Source organism: Cyanistes caeruleus, chromosome Z (assembly GCF_971803275.1).
Source record: "Cyanistes caeruleus chromosome Z, bCyaCae1.hap1.1, whole genome shotgun sequence".
Taxonomy (NCBI): domain Eukaryota; kingdom Metazoa; phylum Chordata; class Aves; order Passeriformes; family Paridae; genus Cyanistes; species Cyanistes caeruleus.
The window spans coordinates 8,934,020-8,952,173 of record NC_141732.1 but is presented as its reverse complement, the minus strand read 5'-3'; the positions used below and the strand labels follow the sequence as shown (position 1 = coordinate 8,952,173).

General features: G+C 38.2%; 1 protein-coding gene across 1 annotated transcript in view; it reads left to right on the top strand.

Annotated features, from left to right (window-relative positions):
• CAMK4 (calcium/calmodulin dependent protein kinase IV) overlaps window positions 1-18,154 on the top strand; it is a 144,464-nt gene that overhangs the window by 113,837 nt on the left and 12,473 nt on the right. Inside the window, exons 6-7 of the mRNA XM_086866625.1 lie at window positions 14,483-14,573; window positions 16,381-16,455. Coding sequence (XP_086722751.1) covers window positions 14,483-14,573; window positions 16,381-16,455 — 166 coding nt within the window. The remainder of the gene's footprint in view (window positions 1-14,482; window positions 14,574-16,380; window positions 16,456-18,154) is intronic.

The window sequence follows — 18,154 nt, the reverse complement described above, 5'->3', positions numbered from 1 at the left end:
GTAGTCTTTATAGAGTCTTTATAGCCTTTTATAGAGCATCACCTTAAAGGAGTTCATGATTTGACCCACACACACTCCTCCTGGAAGGCTGCCCTTGATACTTGCGACTTTCACAGTGAGGAGCCTTTTTCTCATTTCTGGCCTAAAAATATTCATAGCTGCTTTCCAGTTGGTAAGAATGCCTTAGCTTAAACCTGTTGCTTCCACCCTGCCTGGTGTTTATTGCTATGGACTTGTAGAGGATGGTCAAACCCACCCTCAAACCTCTGCTTTGCATTGCTGAACAGAGCAAATTTGGCATTGTCTGATCAAACAGCCTCTCCACTCCTCCATTGATCCCTCATTTTCCAGAACAGTTTTCTCAACACCAAGTGCTTTCCTTGCTTTGTGCTCCTGTCTACTTTGCATTTCTCCTGCTGATCTCTATTTTTGTCAGTGCAACCATCAGCAAGACCAATAATACACCTGAGGCTGACATGCAGAATAAAGACTCCACAACCAGCAGGGTTGTAAAGTAAGAATGTTTTCAGTGCATGGGGGGATTGCTCCACCACTAACAGAGCAGGCACTCTGTTTATAAACACTTAGGCTCATACATATTTACAGAAGTTTCAGCATGCCTGTACATACATATTCATAACCTGTGCCCTACTACTTGCTTTGTCTGTTAATCAGCCTTTCATCATTCTGTGCTCACACACTGTCTCCTGGTGGTCTTGGGCAGGGGTCACTGCATGAAGGAAGTAGTCATCCTCACAATGTCCTCTTGATAAACCTTGTCTTTGCTCAGGCTCTCTTGGTATCCAGCCATCCTTCAAGACTTCTGGCCATAGTCTAAACTAAAGATCCAGTTTTAACCAGTTTTTAGAGCATTAGTTCATGTTTTATCAGTCTTGAATGGTAGGTGACATTCTGTTGTTGCATAGCAAAGAATTATCTGTTCTGAACACACTTGATTACACAGCAAACTCTGGTTGCATAAGCTTAGTCATAAGTTCCCTATACCAAGGTAATGTTAGATGCTTCACTAAAATTCATACATATTCACATCTGTGAGTGTGGCATAAAGTTTACTTATCAAAACTTCTGAAGAGGAGATATTTTTTTTCCCTGTAAGCAGTCCACAGGCAGACTGTTGTTTTCTCTTTCAGCATTGGTGGCTGTATTCACATTTGCCATTGAGCCCAGTCCAGGTGTGGTTTGATAAGAGGGGGTTGTAGGATAGAAGCAGCACCCCATGTTCTGAAATATGTTAAAATTAACCTTGATTTATCTTCTCTTACCACTTTTTAGTCTCATGAAATTGTTCAACCGCAGCCCTGAGAGAGCTTGGGTTCCTCTTACATAATTATACCATGCAAAACCATGAAAGACTTTGAATTTTTGCTTTTGTGTTTCTTCACAGTATTTCAATATTTATTTATAATCCAGGTCATAGCAAGCCAGAAACCTCTGTGATTTAAAATAACCAATAAATGGTGGCAGTGTAAACACTGAGGTGATAAAGCCAGGGTGTTAAGAGGGGATGTAATTTTCAGTCACCTCTTGACAGTTTTTCTGTCAGGTTGTTTTCTCATTCTGTTCAGTAGGAATTCAGCTGTTTACTTGAATGAGGCCATTTAGATTCAGAGATGTGAGATGTGAGAGAAAAGGTTTTTCATCCCAGCTGTCATTCCTGTTTCTCATTTCATCTTTTAGATTTATTTACTGGTATTTTGAGTAAAAGACTTTCTGTACACAAATTTTTAATACAATCATCCCCTCAATTTGGAAGTTACTCTAAAGCAATAAATACATTTTATATCTCATACTGATTGCTAGTCTAATCAGTAAAAAATCTGTGGACAACAAGAATCTGTGGAACAGATTCTTGATTCTCCTGTTGTGTACTCTTAGTATGGGAATAAATTTAATTCCAATGCTAATCTTTAAGTCTCTTGTACTTGATATAAAACCACAAACTTAGATAATATACAGATAGTATTTTTGTAAAAAAATACAAAAAGGAAAACATGCCACCACTCTGTGTCCAGCCCTCAGAGCACAGTGTTAACATGTGACTGAGTAGTGTTCATTACATTTAATTCCAGAGTTTTAAACCTGAAGACTTCGACTCTCTTTGAGAGCCACAGCAGTGACTGTCTGCTGATCAAGGGGACAGGGATGTACACTAAATTATAGTGGCAGTGCAGTGCAAAACACTAAAGTAGCAGACACACACCGGTTTCTTTGAAGATAACAGAAACATTTACACTGATTTTATGGGACAATTTGCCATTTTTCATGTGTAGCTGATCCCTTTTCTAGCTCTAAATACTAATTGAAAATTACCAGTGGCCTGTAAGACAAACACCTGAGATGCTTTTGCACCCCAGGCTCCTCCTGTCTGACCACAGACCTGAGAGAAATGCTGGAGGTGACAGCAGGTTCTCAGACATATTTTGTCACTATTCACCCTGGGGAGCACTTGTATTATATGAGTTTGTCACACTCTTAGCGAAACAGCTCTGGAAGTTGCAGTTTGGGAAAGGCTGGGTTATTTGCATTGGGAATACAATCTGTCCACAAAGTAAGGTCAAAATAATGTTTTCAGTTCTATGGCCTTGTAGAATACATGACATAGCACAACAGTTTTATTCATATTTGTAAACATCTTTGCAAGGATTTTCTGAATGCTGGGAAGAATATGCACTAACAGAAATTTAATTTTTTGTAGTTTTTTTATAGATATGTCCATTATAATAGTAACATTTGGAATTAAGAGAATTAAGAGAGATAGAAACCAGGAAAAATGTTTGGAAACATGTTTCTGAAAATCTTTCAGTGACAAAAATAAAATTTTAAATTAAATCTCTTACTGTGTCTCCCAGTATTAGTAGATCTCATAAAGGAAAATATTTGTAGCCCTCTGGATATTAAAACAACGATCATGATGTATTTTAAAAATTGGCAGCATTGCCTGAAGTTCTGGACTACAGCATCAAAACCACAGGGAGGTTTATTTTTTAGACAGAAATTAAGCAACACATTTTGATCTGTTCCTGGCCTTTCTGAAAAAGAGGATCTGCTAGCAAATTCAGGTTTACACTTCAGCATTTCTCTGGATGGTATGTGGTATTTCAGAATTTCAGGTGTCTCAACAATGAACATGGTGTGCCTGGATGAAGTCATGATGATGCCCAGCAGAAAGTGAAATTTTCTTCTGCTTTTGTGAGCCTCCACAAACACAAAACATGCCTTTACAGAAAACTCATACTAGTGTACAGTCTGAGAAAACTTTTCAACAGAAGCAGGCACCTATGTATCAGAGATATCCACAGGCTAACCTGACCTCTTCCTCTTACTGCCAAAGGAGAACTTTATACTTCTAGTTATATTCTTACAGCCATAGCTAATTCTTATGCTTTCGATTTTTTAAAACCACCTGACTTCCTAACAAATATTTCTGGTGCCTTGTAAAATAGGAACAGAAATGCGTGTTCCTAATGTCATCACTTGAAGAAAAATTCAGGCTTTAAAACCTAGAGTGGCAATGGATTTTATGAATTCTCACTGGTTTGGGATCCTAAGTAACTGTCTATGAAGTTGTTTGGATTTTCTCACTGAGTACCCATGACAGAGCATAATGGATTTCTTTTCTGATTTTAAGTGTAAATTTTGTGCTGCAAAACCATGGAAGTCGGGGATGGTTGGCAGGTCTAGCCCCCAGCAAGGAGCTGCCTGAGGTGTGGTGCTGCAAACAGAAATGACAATTTTTCCTTCCTGATTTCATATTGTATTTTGTGGTTTTTGTATTGCACGTGCTGAGGGCTCACATCTAGCAAATGGATAAGTGGAGACTCTTTCATGCAAGTACTCTTTGAGGGCTATGCTGTTTAAAAGTATGTTCTGTAAAAAATCTGTAACAAAAGTAAAAAAAAAAATATTGGTTTTTTTAATATCATGCAGCTTAAATGTGTGGTCAGTGTTAGGCTTAACAAGTGATGCCAATGTAGGCCAAACTTGACCATTCAACAAAAGCAGTCCAGTTAACACAAAACAACATCTGCCTGTTATTTATGGTAAAGAAGAATTCAAATGAAGGATTATAAGTATCCCATAGATAAAATGATGTGTCAAAAATCATAGATTTTTTAAAAATGAATAGTGTGGAATGAGAGATTCATGGGTGGACAAGAGAAATTTCATCCTCCTTGGTTTATTACCCTGAAATCTCACCTTTGAAAGAGTTTAAAGTCTGACCCTACCAAAACAGTAATTTGATGTCAGCAATGCCAGCTGGCTTGTTACAGATAATATCCATGCCACTAAATTGTGTCACCCTTTAAAAAAAATGGCCAGATTCAAATTGCCTGATGGGAATACACTTCCCCTTGATAAACAGGGTGTTGTTTTTGGTCAGTGCTACTTTACCCAGGACTTTTCTAAACATTTCAACAGTGTAGAAATTGAGTATTGGCATCCAAGAGCACTTCTTCACATGGCTAAATTTTGTAGTGTACAACACAGGCAGAACAAAATCTGCTTGTTCAAGAGCACATAATAAAGACTGTAACTTACCCATTTAAGATTACATTACTTTATGAAATATCCCTCTTAAAAAAGGACAAAAATTACTCAAAATGAAATTTAGTGCTTTGATTTGAATACAAAGTATCAGTTTCTTGAAGGAAAACTAAAATACATTGGTGCAGAATGAACTGATGTGTGCCTGTGTGGCTAATTAGGGCACTGTATTGTGGTCCTGTTACAGGTATCCTGGAGCTGTGGCTAGTGAATCCCTGTGGTCAGTGAAACCTAATGCTTCCAGAAATAGTTTTCCATTAGGCAAATGTCTCTCTGATGATGAAGGTTACTGGGACCAGAGCTAGCACCAGATATCACTGACAACAGCTTTAGATCTATTCTAGATTTGCTTTCATTTGTAAATTTTCAATTTCCCAATGGCAAAACCAAAAATGTTACTGGTTTGCAGAAACAGTGCTTGCTTTTCAATAACCTGCTCAGAGTACAGAATCTACTTAATTTTTAAATTTGCTTGAACTGTGGTGATCTTGCTAAATTTTGTTCCATATAGGGATAGCAGATTGATAAAAACATTTCTGTAGATTTAAGCCATTGGCTAAAAGGTAGAAACCAAATTTTATAAAATTCCTACCTGTTTCCTTTCAAATTTGCTGTAGTTGCATTACTTTACAAAAGCACATTAGTGTATTTACAAAGCTTTTGAAGCTGTATCTTTTTGTAGATAAGTCTTTAAATAATTCCATCTCTAATGCTATTTGAATATTTTTTATGCCTCGAAGTTAATTTAAAACTCTTGTTTATTAGGGATTTGTTTGTCTGTTTGTTTGTAGTGTGACTGTGGTCAATAAAGTAGAAGATGGTGAAGGTAGTGAGTATAACAAAGTGGTGAAATATAATGTGATTAAGATGCTTTTTGTCTTCTGACCTCTGTACAAACCCTAGAACTTCAGCACACTGTGGAGGGCTGGTTCTAAGGGCTTTGCTAAGTGCAGTAGGTTGAGCAGAGAGCTTCTGCAAGTTGAACAAAACTGTCGAGGAAATGGGTGCTCATACCAAGGAAAAACTGCACTGCTAGGTTTTGGCTTTTGCTTTAAGAGGAGTGCTGTTTTAAGGGGGAGTTTAGCTCTAGGTGTTTTTGCACCTCACAGAGGAGTGTATTGTACCTCAGCAGGTCTGACAGATCAAGTCAGACCTTTCGGTAAACTCTGCCCACTGCAATTTTGTGGCATTGCCCTGCATCTATTAAAATGATTCTTTTGAATTTCACCATAAATGACAGAGTTATCCCAAAACAAAATATATTCTTCACATCTTCTACATGCAACTGGAAAGGGGGCAGGCACAAGGAAGGTGCCCAGTCTATGTGGAGACTGAAGTGGGAAGATTTCCCTGCATGAAGGGTCTGGGCAATTGCAGGGGAAGATGCATCATCTTTGTCTTCTATAGCCCAGACATCCAGATCAAGAAAAACCCAAAAAACCCAAAAAACACCAGCAAACCAACCAACCAACCAACCAACCAACCAACCAACCAACCAACCAACCAAAGAAACAAACCAAAAAAACCAAAACAAACAACAACAACAAAATAACAAAAAATAAAATTAAGCAGAGTAGTTGTGTGGGCAACATGGTAAATGTATGTTAATTCTTCTCTGAATTCAGATAGTCTGCAAGTGGGCGTCTGTTCTGAATGGATGTAAGAAAAAGCCACTGTGTCAAAGCTCTTCTAGCTACTCTGATGCTGTGGCCTACTTACAGTTTAAGAGGAGAATTTTATGCCACTGCAGACTGTTAGCTTTCTGCACAAAGCCTGCTTGTTTGGGAACTGTGTGGGAAGATGTGCATGTTACCGTCTCCTACATATGTCAGATTGTACAGAAATTACTGTACATGATTTGCTATCACCACACCTGGTATAGTGTCATCATCCCTAAGGCTGCTTCGCTCTCCTGAAAGCTGGAATGTTCAAAAAGATAGAATTGCTTCCAAATGTAAAAGAAAATTAACAGTGAGGAATGCAGTTGAAACTTTATATAACCCAGCTGCTTCATTTAAAACCTCCTTTCTGGCCTATTTCATAACTCTGATTATCATATCATAGATAAGCGAAGAAAATAATATTTGGATTTATTCATCTATGCTGATGCATTTCTTCATTCTTTTTCATAGTAAACAGATTTATTATCTGAAATTATAAAATAAATTAGTTGTGTCAGTGCATACTTATGCTAAGTACAAATAATTCTTTGTTCCACTAAACCAATGTTCAATTAAATTAATCTGACTAGGTTAATAGATATTTTATGAAAATGTTTGGAATTTGGTTTCTCAAGTAGCAGACATAATGGCATATTCCTATTTCCCAGAGCAACCAGTAAATGCAAGATAAGTGCAAAGAATCAGATTTCTGCAAGATGTTTGAAGGAGCTTTCATTATTTGTGGCTTTTCTAAGTCTCTGTTTTGTTGTTATCCAGACACTGAATTCCAAAACTTGCTGTAATAATGCATCCAGAAAATAAATTTGTATTGGTTTTGTATTCTGTGGTGATAAAATGATCCTCTGTTTATTCAGTCCCAGAACCAATGTGACCTCCAGAACAGAATGGTCACAAAGGGGAGATAAGGATGTGTATATAACTATAACTTGATTGCACACTTTTATTACTGAAGCCTTGTTGATGCCAGTGGAGCTGGGTTTTGACATTACCATTGATGGAGGGTTTTTATTTTGGGTCTTTTTTTTTTAAGCTCTTTAAGCAGGAATTCTAACATATACTTCTGCAAGACCTCTTAAAAAAATCCCCATGTATTCAACATTGTTTATATTATTTTGTTCTATTTTGTACAGAAAAAAATTAACCCTAAACAATATTTTTACCATGTAAGCAACAGAGTCAGATAAATGCACTTTCCCATAATCAGCACAAATAAAACTATCCAATTTCCAAAGCATATGGGATTTCATGTTCTTTTCTGCCTTTAAAGTTATGTGCTGCCTAAGGGATAAATGGAAGCACAGGAACAGGTTGTCATATTACTACACATATTTTAAATAAAGTCTGACAAATGTGAAGTAGGGGAATTTTACATGGATTTCAGTGGTGACAGCACCGTTTCAAAAACAAATTATGTGTCCCCATTTCCCTTTACACTTGTCACTCTGACATCTGTGCAGCTTATATGCCTCAAAAGTTTCAAAAATGTGGAAACTGAGATGCAGAAGAACTGTCTGGTTTTCCCTAGGATAAGCCTACAGTAGCTCCAGGTCACATGCCATATCCTCTTATCAATCTGTAACTCCTGTGCAGCTCTTGGACCTGTGAGTTGCAAATTGGCTAATAATGCATGAGATTGTAGCAGTGCAGAGGTGTTCACTAACTATCACATTTTAGATATCTCTTGATTCCCCCAAGCCACATGAGCCTTGTGTTCCAAAGTCGACACCAACATGGAACGTGGGATGCCAGGTACATTTTCAGTGACACATTTTGAATGTGTCTCTGTACTCTGTAAGAAACGTGCTGAATGATGATTTTAGACATCACTTAGATGGAGACGGGCTTTCCCATTCTACTTGTGTAAGGTGAACTCACCATCCTAGGAGAAGAAAAAAGGGAATTTTTTTTTCCCCCCAATATCCTTCTGATTTATTAAAAGTTTATTTAAACTTCTTCTTAACTGATGCAAAATCTTTATCAATTAACCATGCCTTATTCAAACAGTATACGGCTGTAATCAAACCAAATTACTGTGCAGTAGCTTTCATTATGCAATGACACTTTTTGTGCAGCTTTTGTGAGATTAATTACAAGTCTAGACATTTCTGAAAAGGGAGCAAAAAACCTCCCTGTTTTCAGCTCCTTATGCATATAATGACTGCATTTATAGCAGAAGATGTCCAGAGCTGGCTTTGGTTCAAAAATCTACAGTTCTGTTTTTGTAATAAATCCAACATTTAAGTCCTAAATATATTCCGTCAAGCAATGAAACTGGTGGAAATTTTCCTTTTGAAAGCATGAGTTTTCAAAATCTGGTATTCATGACCATGGCTGTCACATTATCAGCATGCTGGACAGAAATTGCTATAATGAAACCACTGCACCAGCCACATCAGACAACAGACTTCTCCCCCGTGCTAATGCACACAGAAATCTGCCATCATCAGTCCTTGAATGAAGATCACTGCTCAGGAAGAGCCCGTCCTGGAGTTAAAAACAGACACCTGCAAAAACAGAATAAGTCGGGGTCTTGGATTTTAATAAGACCAGGAATTCAAAGGCCAAGGCAGAAAATAAGAATCCAGCTTATTTTCTTGTCTTACCTAATAAGCTTAAAAATAAGCATCCAGCTTATTTTTTAACTTATCTAGAAAATATGCATCTAGCATGAGACAAGAGGGGTAGCAAATTCAATCATCCTCATAAGAGCTACAGCTGAAGGAGACCATTGAAAATGTCTAGAAGGAGGAAGTGCTGGTTTGGTTTTTTTCCTGCTGGTTTCCATTAAATGTTCAGCTGTACCCAGATGTCCAGCACATATAATAGCACTGACTAAGCTGTAAAAGATTAGCCTAGAATAAGAAAAGACTAAAGAAAAATTAGTTTCAGAGTGTATTCAAATAATTTAGATTTTTAAAAATTTTTTGCACCCAATGACCTGCATAATACAATCTTTAAAGAGCAAGCTTTTAAAGCCTAAAATAGATTTAATAGATAATATTCACTTCTGATGGAGGCCAGGCAGCCAGATATATGTAGTACTCACTTCAAGAGGAGGAAAGAAGGAGTTAATTTCACACCCTTCCAAAATTTGAAATAAATAATGAAGAAAAGAATATGGGGGCACCTGGGGAATAACAAGGCATGGAGGTCACAAGCAAGGCAGGATTTTGTTCAGATCAGGCCATGCCAGATCAGTCTGACTTTTTCTCAAGCACGGTAAGAGACACTGTTAGTGGGAGAGAAGCAGAAAGTATTGTACCTACTTGACATAAAGTAAAGCTTTCAGTACTTGACTCATCTGACAGTCTTACAATAAATTAGCAAAATATTATCAAGGTTATGTGATTTTAAGCTGTTTAGAGACTGGTTGTCTCTACTGAGAGAATGTGTATCAGCTTATCTGAAGATCAAAAGTGGAGGTTCAGGAAAAGCCTTACCTGCTCTGCTTTTGTAGTGTTTTTTGTTGGTAACCTCATATGATGGAATAGAAGGTCCACTTATAAAAATTCTGTACACCATAAAATTGGAGAAAGCTGCAAGTATATTGCAGAGTGGGATTAGGAATAAAATAACTTTGCTAAAATTCAATGTCCTTTTTGTTAAGTCAAGAACAGCAGAAGAAATAGAGAAAGGTCTTGAAAGTTACACTGGATCAAAAGGCAGATAGGAGTGGTATATGTTGAAAAAAATGGTAAATACATTTATTAATACATTCTATAAAGTTTGTCAGGTCACGACTACAGGAATGCATTTTTGCATTTTCAAATACATTAGTACAAGTTGACACTTTCCTGTAGGAGAAAACAAGAATGACCACAAGTCTAGAAGAGACTGACCAAACAAAAGTCCTGCAGTCTTAGAGAGAAGAATGATTGTGTACAGGGTAACAAGTATTCAAAAGGAGATAATCTATTTTCTTGCAAATAAAGGAGATAATCTATTTTCTGCCTCTTCCATATATAGGAAATAAAGCAATGGGCTTCATCTGCTCTTGTCAAAATCTGGGTGAGTTGCAGGGAAGTACTTTGTAGCAGTCAGGAAAGCACAGCCCTGTAATAAATTGCTTGGGGAAATTGTAGAGTCTCTAATAGCAGAGGTCTGCAGGAATAAATTGCAAAAACAACTGTTGTACGTGTAATTGATTCTGCCAGGGAGAATAGAGAGGATTGGATGATTCAGGTTCATTACAGCCCTACTTTTCTACACTTCTGTGTAATGGGTACCATAAATAAAATTAAGGGATAGGGCCAGTGTTTTAAGCCATTTACATTTGTCCTTTTGTCATAAAATCTCTCAAGTTAGATAGGTACCTGAATTAGTAAACAAAAAAACAAAGAACAAAAAAAACTTTCATGCAGCAAAGCGAGAGCTTTTGGGGAAAAAAGCTTAGAGGGAAAGAAAAGAAAAAAAAAAAGAAAAACAAGTCTTTCTGTTGCAGTCATAGTTATATTCATGGAAATCGTTCAGTCATGAGCTGCTATTGTGTGGCCTAGGAGTAAAGGCCAAGATGAAGGCTGCCTCATTTTAAGCAAGCTCTGCAGAGAAGAGCCTGTATGTTGGACTCAACATGACCTAGTGTCATGACGAGTATGACCTCAAAGTTTATCAAAGAGTAAAAAGATTGTGCTACTCAATTATTTTATAAAACTTTTCTCCCTGAAAGAGGTTACCTGAGAGGTCTCTGTGGTTTCTTATTGGCTGGCATTCTCTACTGAAAATCTGAAGAAAGTGAAAACTGAATATTTTAGTTACAGTGAGAGTACACATTCTATGAGAGTACACATAATCATATTTTGATGTGCATGCTATGTTAAACTGCTTTGCAGTGCTATGCATTTACAAACTGTGCATCCAGCCATAGAAATATTTTCCAAGTCTTATCCACATGTTTTATGTGGGGAAAGTGATGTAAGTCAGTAATGCCTAGGTTCATAATGCGAGTGATATGGCATTATACCTGGGCCCAAATCCTCTCATTTCAGCACATAACTTAATCATTAAGAGACATAGCACATAATTAGTAGAGCACAGACTACCTGTCTTACAATGGAAGTGCACAATGCCCAACTCTGTACTACAAACTGGGAAAGTATTCAAAGTTATGCAAAGGAACATAACTTTTATTAAAATCAATATACAAGAAATAAGCTGAGAGCAATCAAAATACAGCAGATATAAACTGAGATAAGTGTTAAACAAAGTGGATTATGCTAATTTAACTAAACTTGTTTTTGAGTGAAGAGATTTTAGCTCAGAACACTTTTCATGTTTATATAAGACCAAGCAGTAGTCCTGTAAATACCAAGAGCTTTAATGCTGCATGGAGAGCAGAGCTATTTGGACTGAAGAAAATTTGGAAATAGGTCAGTCCCAGGGTATCTACTAAGTAAGATTTTCAGCAGTGCTGAAAATGAGTGTTGCAAGGGGGTTGTGGAGCAGGACATGCTCTTAGTGAGTGAAAGGGGGCTCAGGCTGGAGGACAGGAGGTTACTGCATCTGCTTATTTACCTTTATTAACAAGGCTGTTTGGATGCAGATACCTTCTACAGAAGTTCAGCCAGTTGTCTATCCCTTCAGAGGGCTGGGGGCTTATGAGCCTAGCTGGTACTTCCATGGAGAATGGGATATCCAGATATCCATATCCATAAAACCACTGGGGTTTTTTGTTCTGTCGGTTCAGGGTTTTTTTTATCCATGTTGCCCTTCTGTCTGCTAGTTTACAACAAAACTATTGACCCTATTGGCAAAACTCAAAGAATTCTAACATATTATGAAAGATATAAGCTGCCAACAGTAGGTCTGCTAAATGCAGGATCTGGCAGCATCCCATGCCATATGCATGTCTTGTCCCAGCAAACAAGTCAAGCAGGAGAAACAGAAGATGAGAGAGGCAAGAACAGCAAGGACTGATTTTAGGGTGTGACCAGGGCAGGACCTCTGTGGGCTGCAGAGAGATGTCAGAGGAGTTATTATGTCTGGGCAGGAATTCTGAATTAGATGCTGGGAAGATAAGGGGAGGTGTGGTGAAGAGGGAGTAGGTGCGGGTGTTGTGATGAGAGCACATGGAAGAGAGAGAGCTCAGATTATTGCAGTGACAATCTTTGAAAGGCATGGGTAAAGTTATTGAGGCAATTTTTATTTGTTGGGCACCCCCATGTGTGAGTTTTATGCAAATGGTAGGCTGAACAGGGGAGGGAAATATTCCTTCTTGGGTTTTTGTGAGTTTGTGGCAAAAAAACCAGTTCACACTCCAAGTTCAATACAAGTTGTTTAAAAAGTCAGTCAGTCATGAGGCACATGCGTGGTTAGCAGATTTTCTCAGTTATAGTTCTTACTGTGTCTGAGAAGGAGCTCCACAAGCCAGTCTCATTTTATGATTTATAAGGGAGGAAAAGTTGAACAGCTTCTCCTAAAGTTTTTCCCAAAATTCCCTCCTACAAAAATGTGTTTCTGGAAAGAGAAGAAAATTTCTATGTTTTCAGCCTCACAGCATAAAATGTTTTTAAGATTATGGGCATGTGTTAAAAAGGACCTGCTAAAAGACTGCAAACTTGGCTGGAAAATTCCTCTGCACAAATTTGGTCAAGGATTTTTTTGTGCAGCTGAACTGGAAGTGTCTGTTTTCCATCGAGTGGTTGTGAAATATCTGATTCTTCTCACTCTTGCAGAGGCAGCTAAACTGGTTTGCAGCACATGAACACAGACCACTTCAGACATATTTTTCTGTCCACCCCAGTCTGATGGCTTTTGGCCAGCTCCCTGTGTGCCACTCTCAGCTCTGCATGTCAAACACACCCCTCCTATGCTGTGGGAGCATCTTTGCTACACTTACGTCTGGTGTGATGAAGATGTATTTTTATGCAGGGTGGACATGGTTGTTTGCAGGCATGCAGATGTGGCTGCATTAAATGATGTAGTAGTGTACAATCCATCAGTTTCCATATGTTGTTGGCTGTTTTTACTTTGGATAATTGAATAATTATCTCACTGTAGAAAACAGCTGGGACAAACACTTAAATTTCACTGTGAAGTAAGGTGAGAGTCTTTGGCTTATCTCTAAAAGCCACATCATGACAAATCCTGTGACTTTAGGATTACAGACAAAGTCAATAGAGAACACTTATTGCACTGGGAGAAAAATACTTATGAAAAGCACACAATGTCACTAAAACAATGCCCAAGGACAGAGCAATGTATTCCTCATTAAAGTTATTTAATCACTGGTAATTTATAAGAACTAAAATTCAATGAGATACACAGTCAAGAATTCACCTCAGATGCTAACTCAGGTGCACATTATAGCTGTGTGGTCTAGATGAATATTCAATCTTTTATCATTTCCCACATAAATATGCACAGACACTGGGAGGTTTTGGTAGTGAAAACACAACTGAGAGAGATGCTGCTAAAATGTAGAATATGAGACTTTTGAATAGGATAATGTGATTCTACCCTAAAGCATTTATCTTCTAAGACTTCAGAGTTTTGTGTGAATATTTTATCAATAAGAAATACAAAATTTCTGTCACTAGTTTATCCCTTTTTGTCTATCTAGTATATTTTATATTATATTTTTTTCTATTTCTGTTCATAGCAGAGTAAATGGCAGCTTTATGTTCTAGAATTTTTTCTTTCCATTAGTGCAGGCAGGAATTCAGTGGTGAATCAATTCACATATACTACATATACTTTGGCAAGACAGATGGATTTTTGGGGCTTTGCAACTGAGTGGTTTTAAAACTTGTAAGAAGTCTGCACCGAGGGACCCCAAGCATTTTGTAGTTGGCCCAAGACACCTACATCCTTTCTACTCGAATACGTCTATTTAATTGTTTAATAGTTATGTGACCATTTTCCTATCTCTCAGAATGTTATAATGTGGAGAAACAACCTTCCTCTGAGCCAGACTTTGGCATCTCATCATCTATTAGATTGCTTCTTAGGAGCTACTGCTGTATTAAAATTCAAGGATACTTTCTGAGATGTTTCTGTTCCCAGATGAACATGATGTTACCTTTGCCTTCCAAAATTTTATTTTTCTATTCAGATTACAGTATGAACCCAAGGATCCTTGGTGGGCAAGTTTGCAGAAAAAAGAGCTGCTGAAAATTGGTGAAGTAACTCTGTGTCACACACAGAACATATATTAATCTAATGCAATAGAGAATTAGAGAGATGTTAACTCATGCTTGACCATTCTCACTTACGTGCTTTGACTTTCTCTTTTTCAGTATCTGCATGCAAATGGGATTGTGCATCGAGACTTGAAGCCAGAAAATCTACTCTATGCAACACCGGCACCAGATGCACCATTAAAAATCGGTGAGCAGCATTAGAAGTGTGATGCCTTCGAGTCAGTAATATGTGCTCATTGATGTTTGGAGTTGATGCACCTCACCTCAAAATCACCCTGCTTGAAGCCAGTGCTTAATGAACAGCATGTTACTTCAGCAGCACAACTGCACATGATGGTTTCAAAACCAATGCAAAATTATATCCTTGCTTGGAGAATTTATAGCCAAAATTGTGCCAGCGTGGCAGAGATTAACACACTTAGAAAAAGAAGGATCATGAGAACAGCATAAAGTTCTGTGCACCACTTCTATGCCCCTTTTTTCTAGTTAAACTAGTACTTTAAGAGGAAAAATAAATTGGTGTGAAAATTAAAATGTGCAGATAAGTGGTAGAAAGATAATTGGGTAAGGCTGGTTTCCATTTTGAAGGCAGATTTGAGGGACATGGAGAGATTTTTGCAAAGAGCACAGGAAAACTCTCTGAAGCGAGGTCAGCACCACAGAGGGGGTGAAGAAGGACAAGGCTGTCCTGATCAGGAATGTATTGTGCCAGTTCTGTTGGAGGTGGCAGACACTTCCAAATGGTGTGACCTCCAAAAATTTTGGACATGCCTAGTTTTTGCTTAAGCAACAAGAAGCATCTGTGTCACCCTTCTGGGTTTGAAAATACCACCTGGTGCTCCCTTAGGAGCATGAGTTTTTTCCATGTTCATCAGGCTGGTGTTCGTCATGGGTTTCTGGAGACAAATTTCCATGAACTGGCCTCAAGAAATTTAGTATAAATTTCTAGGAACATCTTAGTTCTCAGAGTGATGTTATCTTAATTTATATCTTACCCTACTTACCTTTCCTGGAAAGGTTCTAAATTTGATAATATAATGCAGCACCAATGGCTTTGGTTTGACATCCAGAGTGTGTAGGGCTTTTAAAGCATTTCCTAAATGCCAGGATTATTCATCTTCCTGGTGAAGTCATTGCTGTGTTTAAATTGAAATCCAGTTTTGAACTAGTGGCTATTTTTATAAAAGTAAACTGTTTTCCTAATTAGATAAATAATAATGCAAGAAGGATAGCCATTTAGGAACAAGTAACCTATTTTTATCCTGATCTTGAGCCAAAACATTCCCTTTTATATTTGGTCCAACGAAACAAAATCAAGTATTTTTTGCTTTTGATGCAAAGGTGATTTTCGTCACCTAAACCAGAATTTTAATAAGCTCAGTTTATTCTCAGTGAAAAAAAAAAGAGTAGTGAACAATTCAATTTTTATGACTTTTGTAAAGGAGTCATACAAGTACAGTATGTATTGTCATGAAGGTCCTTGCTCTGTGAATAGTAATGCAGGGTGGAAACATTGCAGAAAGGATGATCAATACTTCTGTCACCATCTTTATGCCCCTAGAAGCCTCCTATCAAAATACTGCTGATATTGTGGTTTTGTCTTGCAGAGACTACATGACTCTTGACTAAAAAAGCAACCCAAAATAGTTCTGATAATTTTATTGGGTTACTCACAGAGTGGAAACTGAATATATACCTAAAATATATATCTGGATCTCTGCTTGCATGCCCTTAGGCCTCACACTGTACTGGCTTTGTGCAGTTTTCAGAATAAAATACAAGCTACATTTTTGTCAAGCAGGAGCCAGGAATACTCATTTGTACAGCAAATTTTGCTTCCAGATTGCAGCATGGGTAGATTCATTAAATCAGTGCTTACCTCTGGAAATGCCTTCATTTAACATATAAATGTTTATTTAATTGCATATACAACAAACAAACGCCACATTATTACAGGGAGTACAAACATTAATATTCCCAAACCATCTTAACAGCTGACTTTGGACTTTCCAAGATTGTGGAAGATCATGTGACCATGAAGACAGTTTGTGGAACTCCAGGGTACTGTGGTATGTTGTTTTGTTACTTACATATGCTTTTTTAACTGTAAAGTCAACAGAAAGGGGACACTGGAGAAGACCACGAGATCACTCTGTTACCTCAGAGAACAGCTGATAATGCAATTCAGGTGACATTGTCGTTCTCCATTACCTTGTGTGACATTGCCTGCAAAGCACACACATGTGCCAAGTCTGCTTTAGAGCAGCACCTAATTCCTGTCCAGTTAGTTTCATAAAACTATATTTCATATATTAGCTATTAATGTTCTGGTTGTCTTCTCTTGTGACAGTTACACTACCAATGCCACACATCTGTAGACAGTGCTTAGCTCTTTTAATGCCCATCCTCATATACTATAAAAATAGGATAAGGCTTATTTCCATAGAAGAGCCCTCAGACTTATGTTGACTTGGTGGGAAGGACTGAGGCTGAACATTTCTGCAGAGAAGGGAAGAAAGGAGCTTTATGCCTATAGTCATGTGTCTGTAGCAATCCTTGATTTACAACTCAACTTAACTGACCGTGCAGAAGTCCTGGAAAATATTCAAGCATTACTTTCCAGAATTGGAGGAGACCCAGGAGAAATACTGTTTAAATGCCAAATTAAACTATGAATAATTGATGGTTCCAGGCTGCCAGCTCCCACATCCTGCTCACCCATGTATCGGCAGCTTCTCCAGAAAGGATACAGCAACAAAAACAAAAACTGGAATCTGAATTCTTTGGCATCAAGACTTGACAATCTACAGTTCTTGGGATGTGCAGATTGATGCAGAGGACTGAAGGCAAGAAAGTGGTCACAGAAAACTTAGTTTGCTGCAATGTTGTGCCTTCCATGAACTTAACAAGAAGAGCATCAGTGATTTCTGAGAGCAGCACAAAAAATGAAGCCCAGTGCAAAGCAGTGATTCATGATCAGTCTGTTACAGGCAACATCTAAACTATAAGTGATGTGTGGGACAAATCCATTCACCAAAAGAAAACTTCTGGAAATCGATCTGGAAAAAAAAAATACCAAAAGCCCTTCTCTTCATGGCTGTGCAAGTGTAATGTGGGGAGGGGAAGAGGTTGCACTGATGCTCGTAGGTACAGCCAGCCCACTGTGCTCCAGGAATGTGCATCACAGATCCAGGGACCAGGGCCCTCAAGCTGTGCTTATCAAGCTGCTTGGGTAGACATCAACTCCTCTTTACTGCTGCAGATCTGAAGTCCCCAAAAACTGCCTGGTCTTTCTGTCTGGTCCTCACTGCAGCAGAAGCAACTCTCTGAAATGGTTTGTCTTTCTTTCCAGCTAAAACAGAATATCAAAAATAAGCCCTAAATAAAGTGCCAAATAAATAGTCTCATAGAACCATTGACTTAACCATGGACTTAACAATCTTGGAGGCTTTTTCCAACCTTTGACTGAACAACACCATGATCACTGAGCTATGGCACTAAGGGTCACGTCCAGTTATTTCTTGAACACCGCCAGGGATTAGGACTCCACCATCTCCCTGGGCAGCCTGTTCCAATGCTTAACCACGCTTTCTGTGAGAAAATCCTTCCTAATGTCCAACCTGAATCTCACCTAGTAGAGCTTGAGCTGTTTTCTCTTGACCTATCATTGTTACATGGGAGAGAAAGCCAATCCTCACCCCACTACAACCTCTCTCCAGGTAGTTGTAGAGACTTCCTGAGCCTCCTTTTCTTCAGGCTGAACATTCA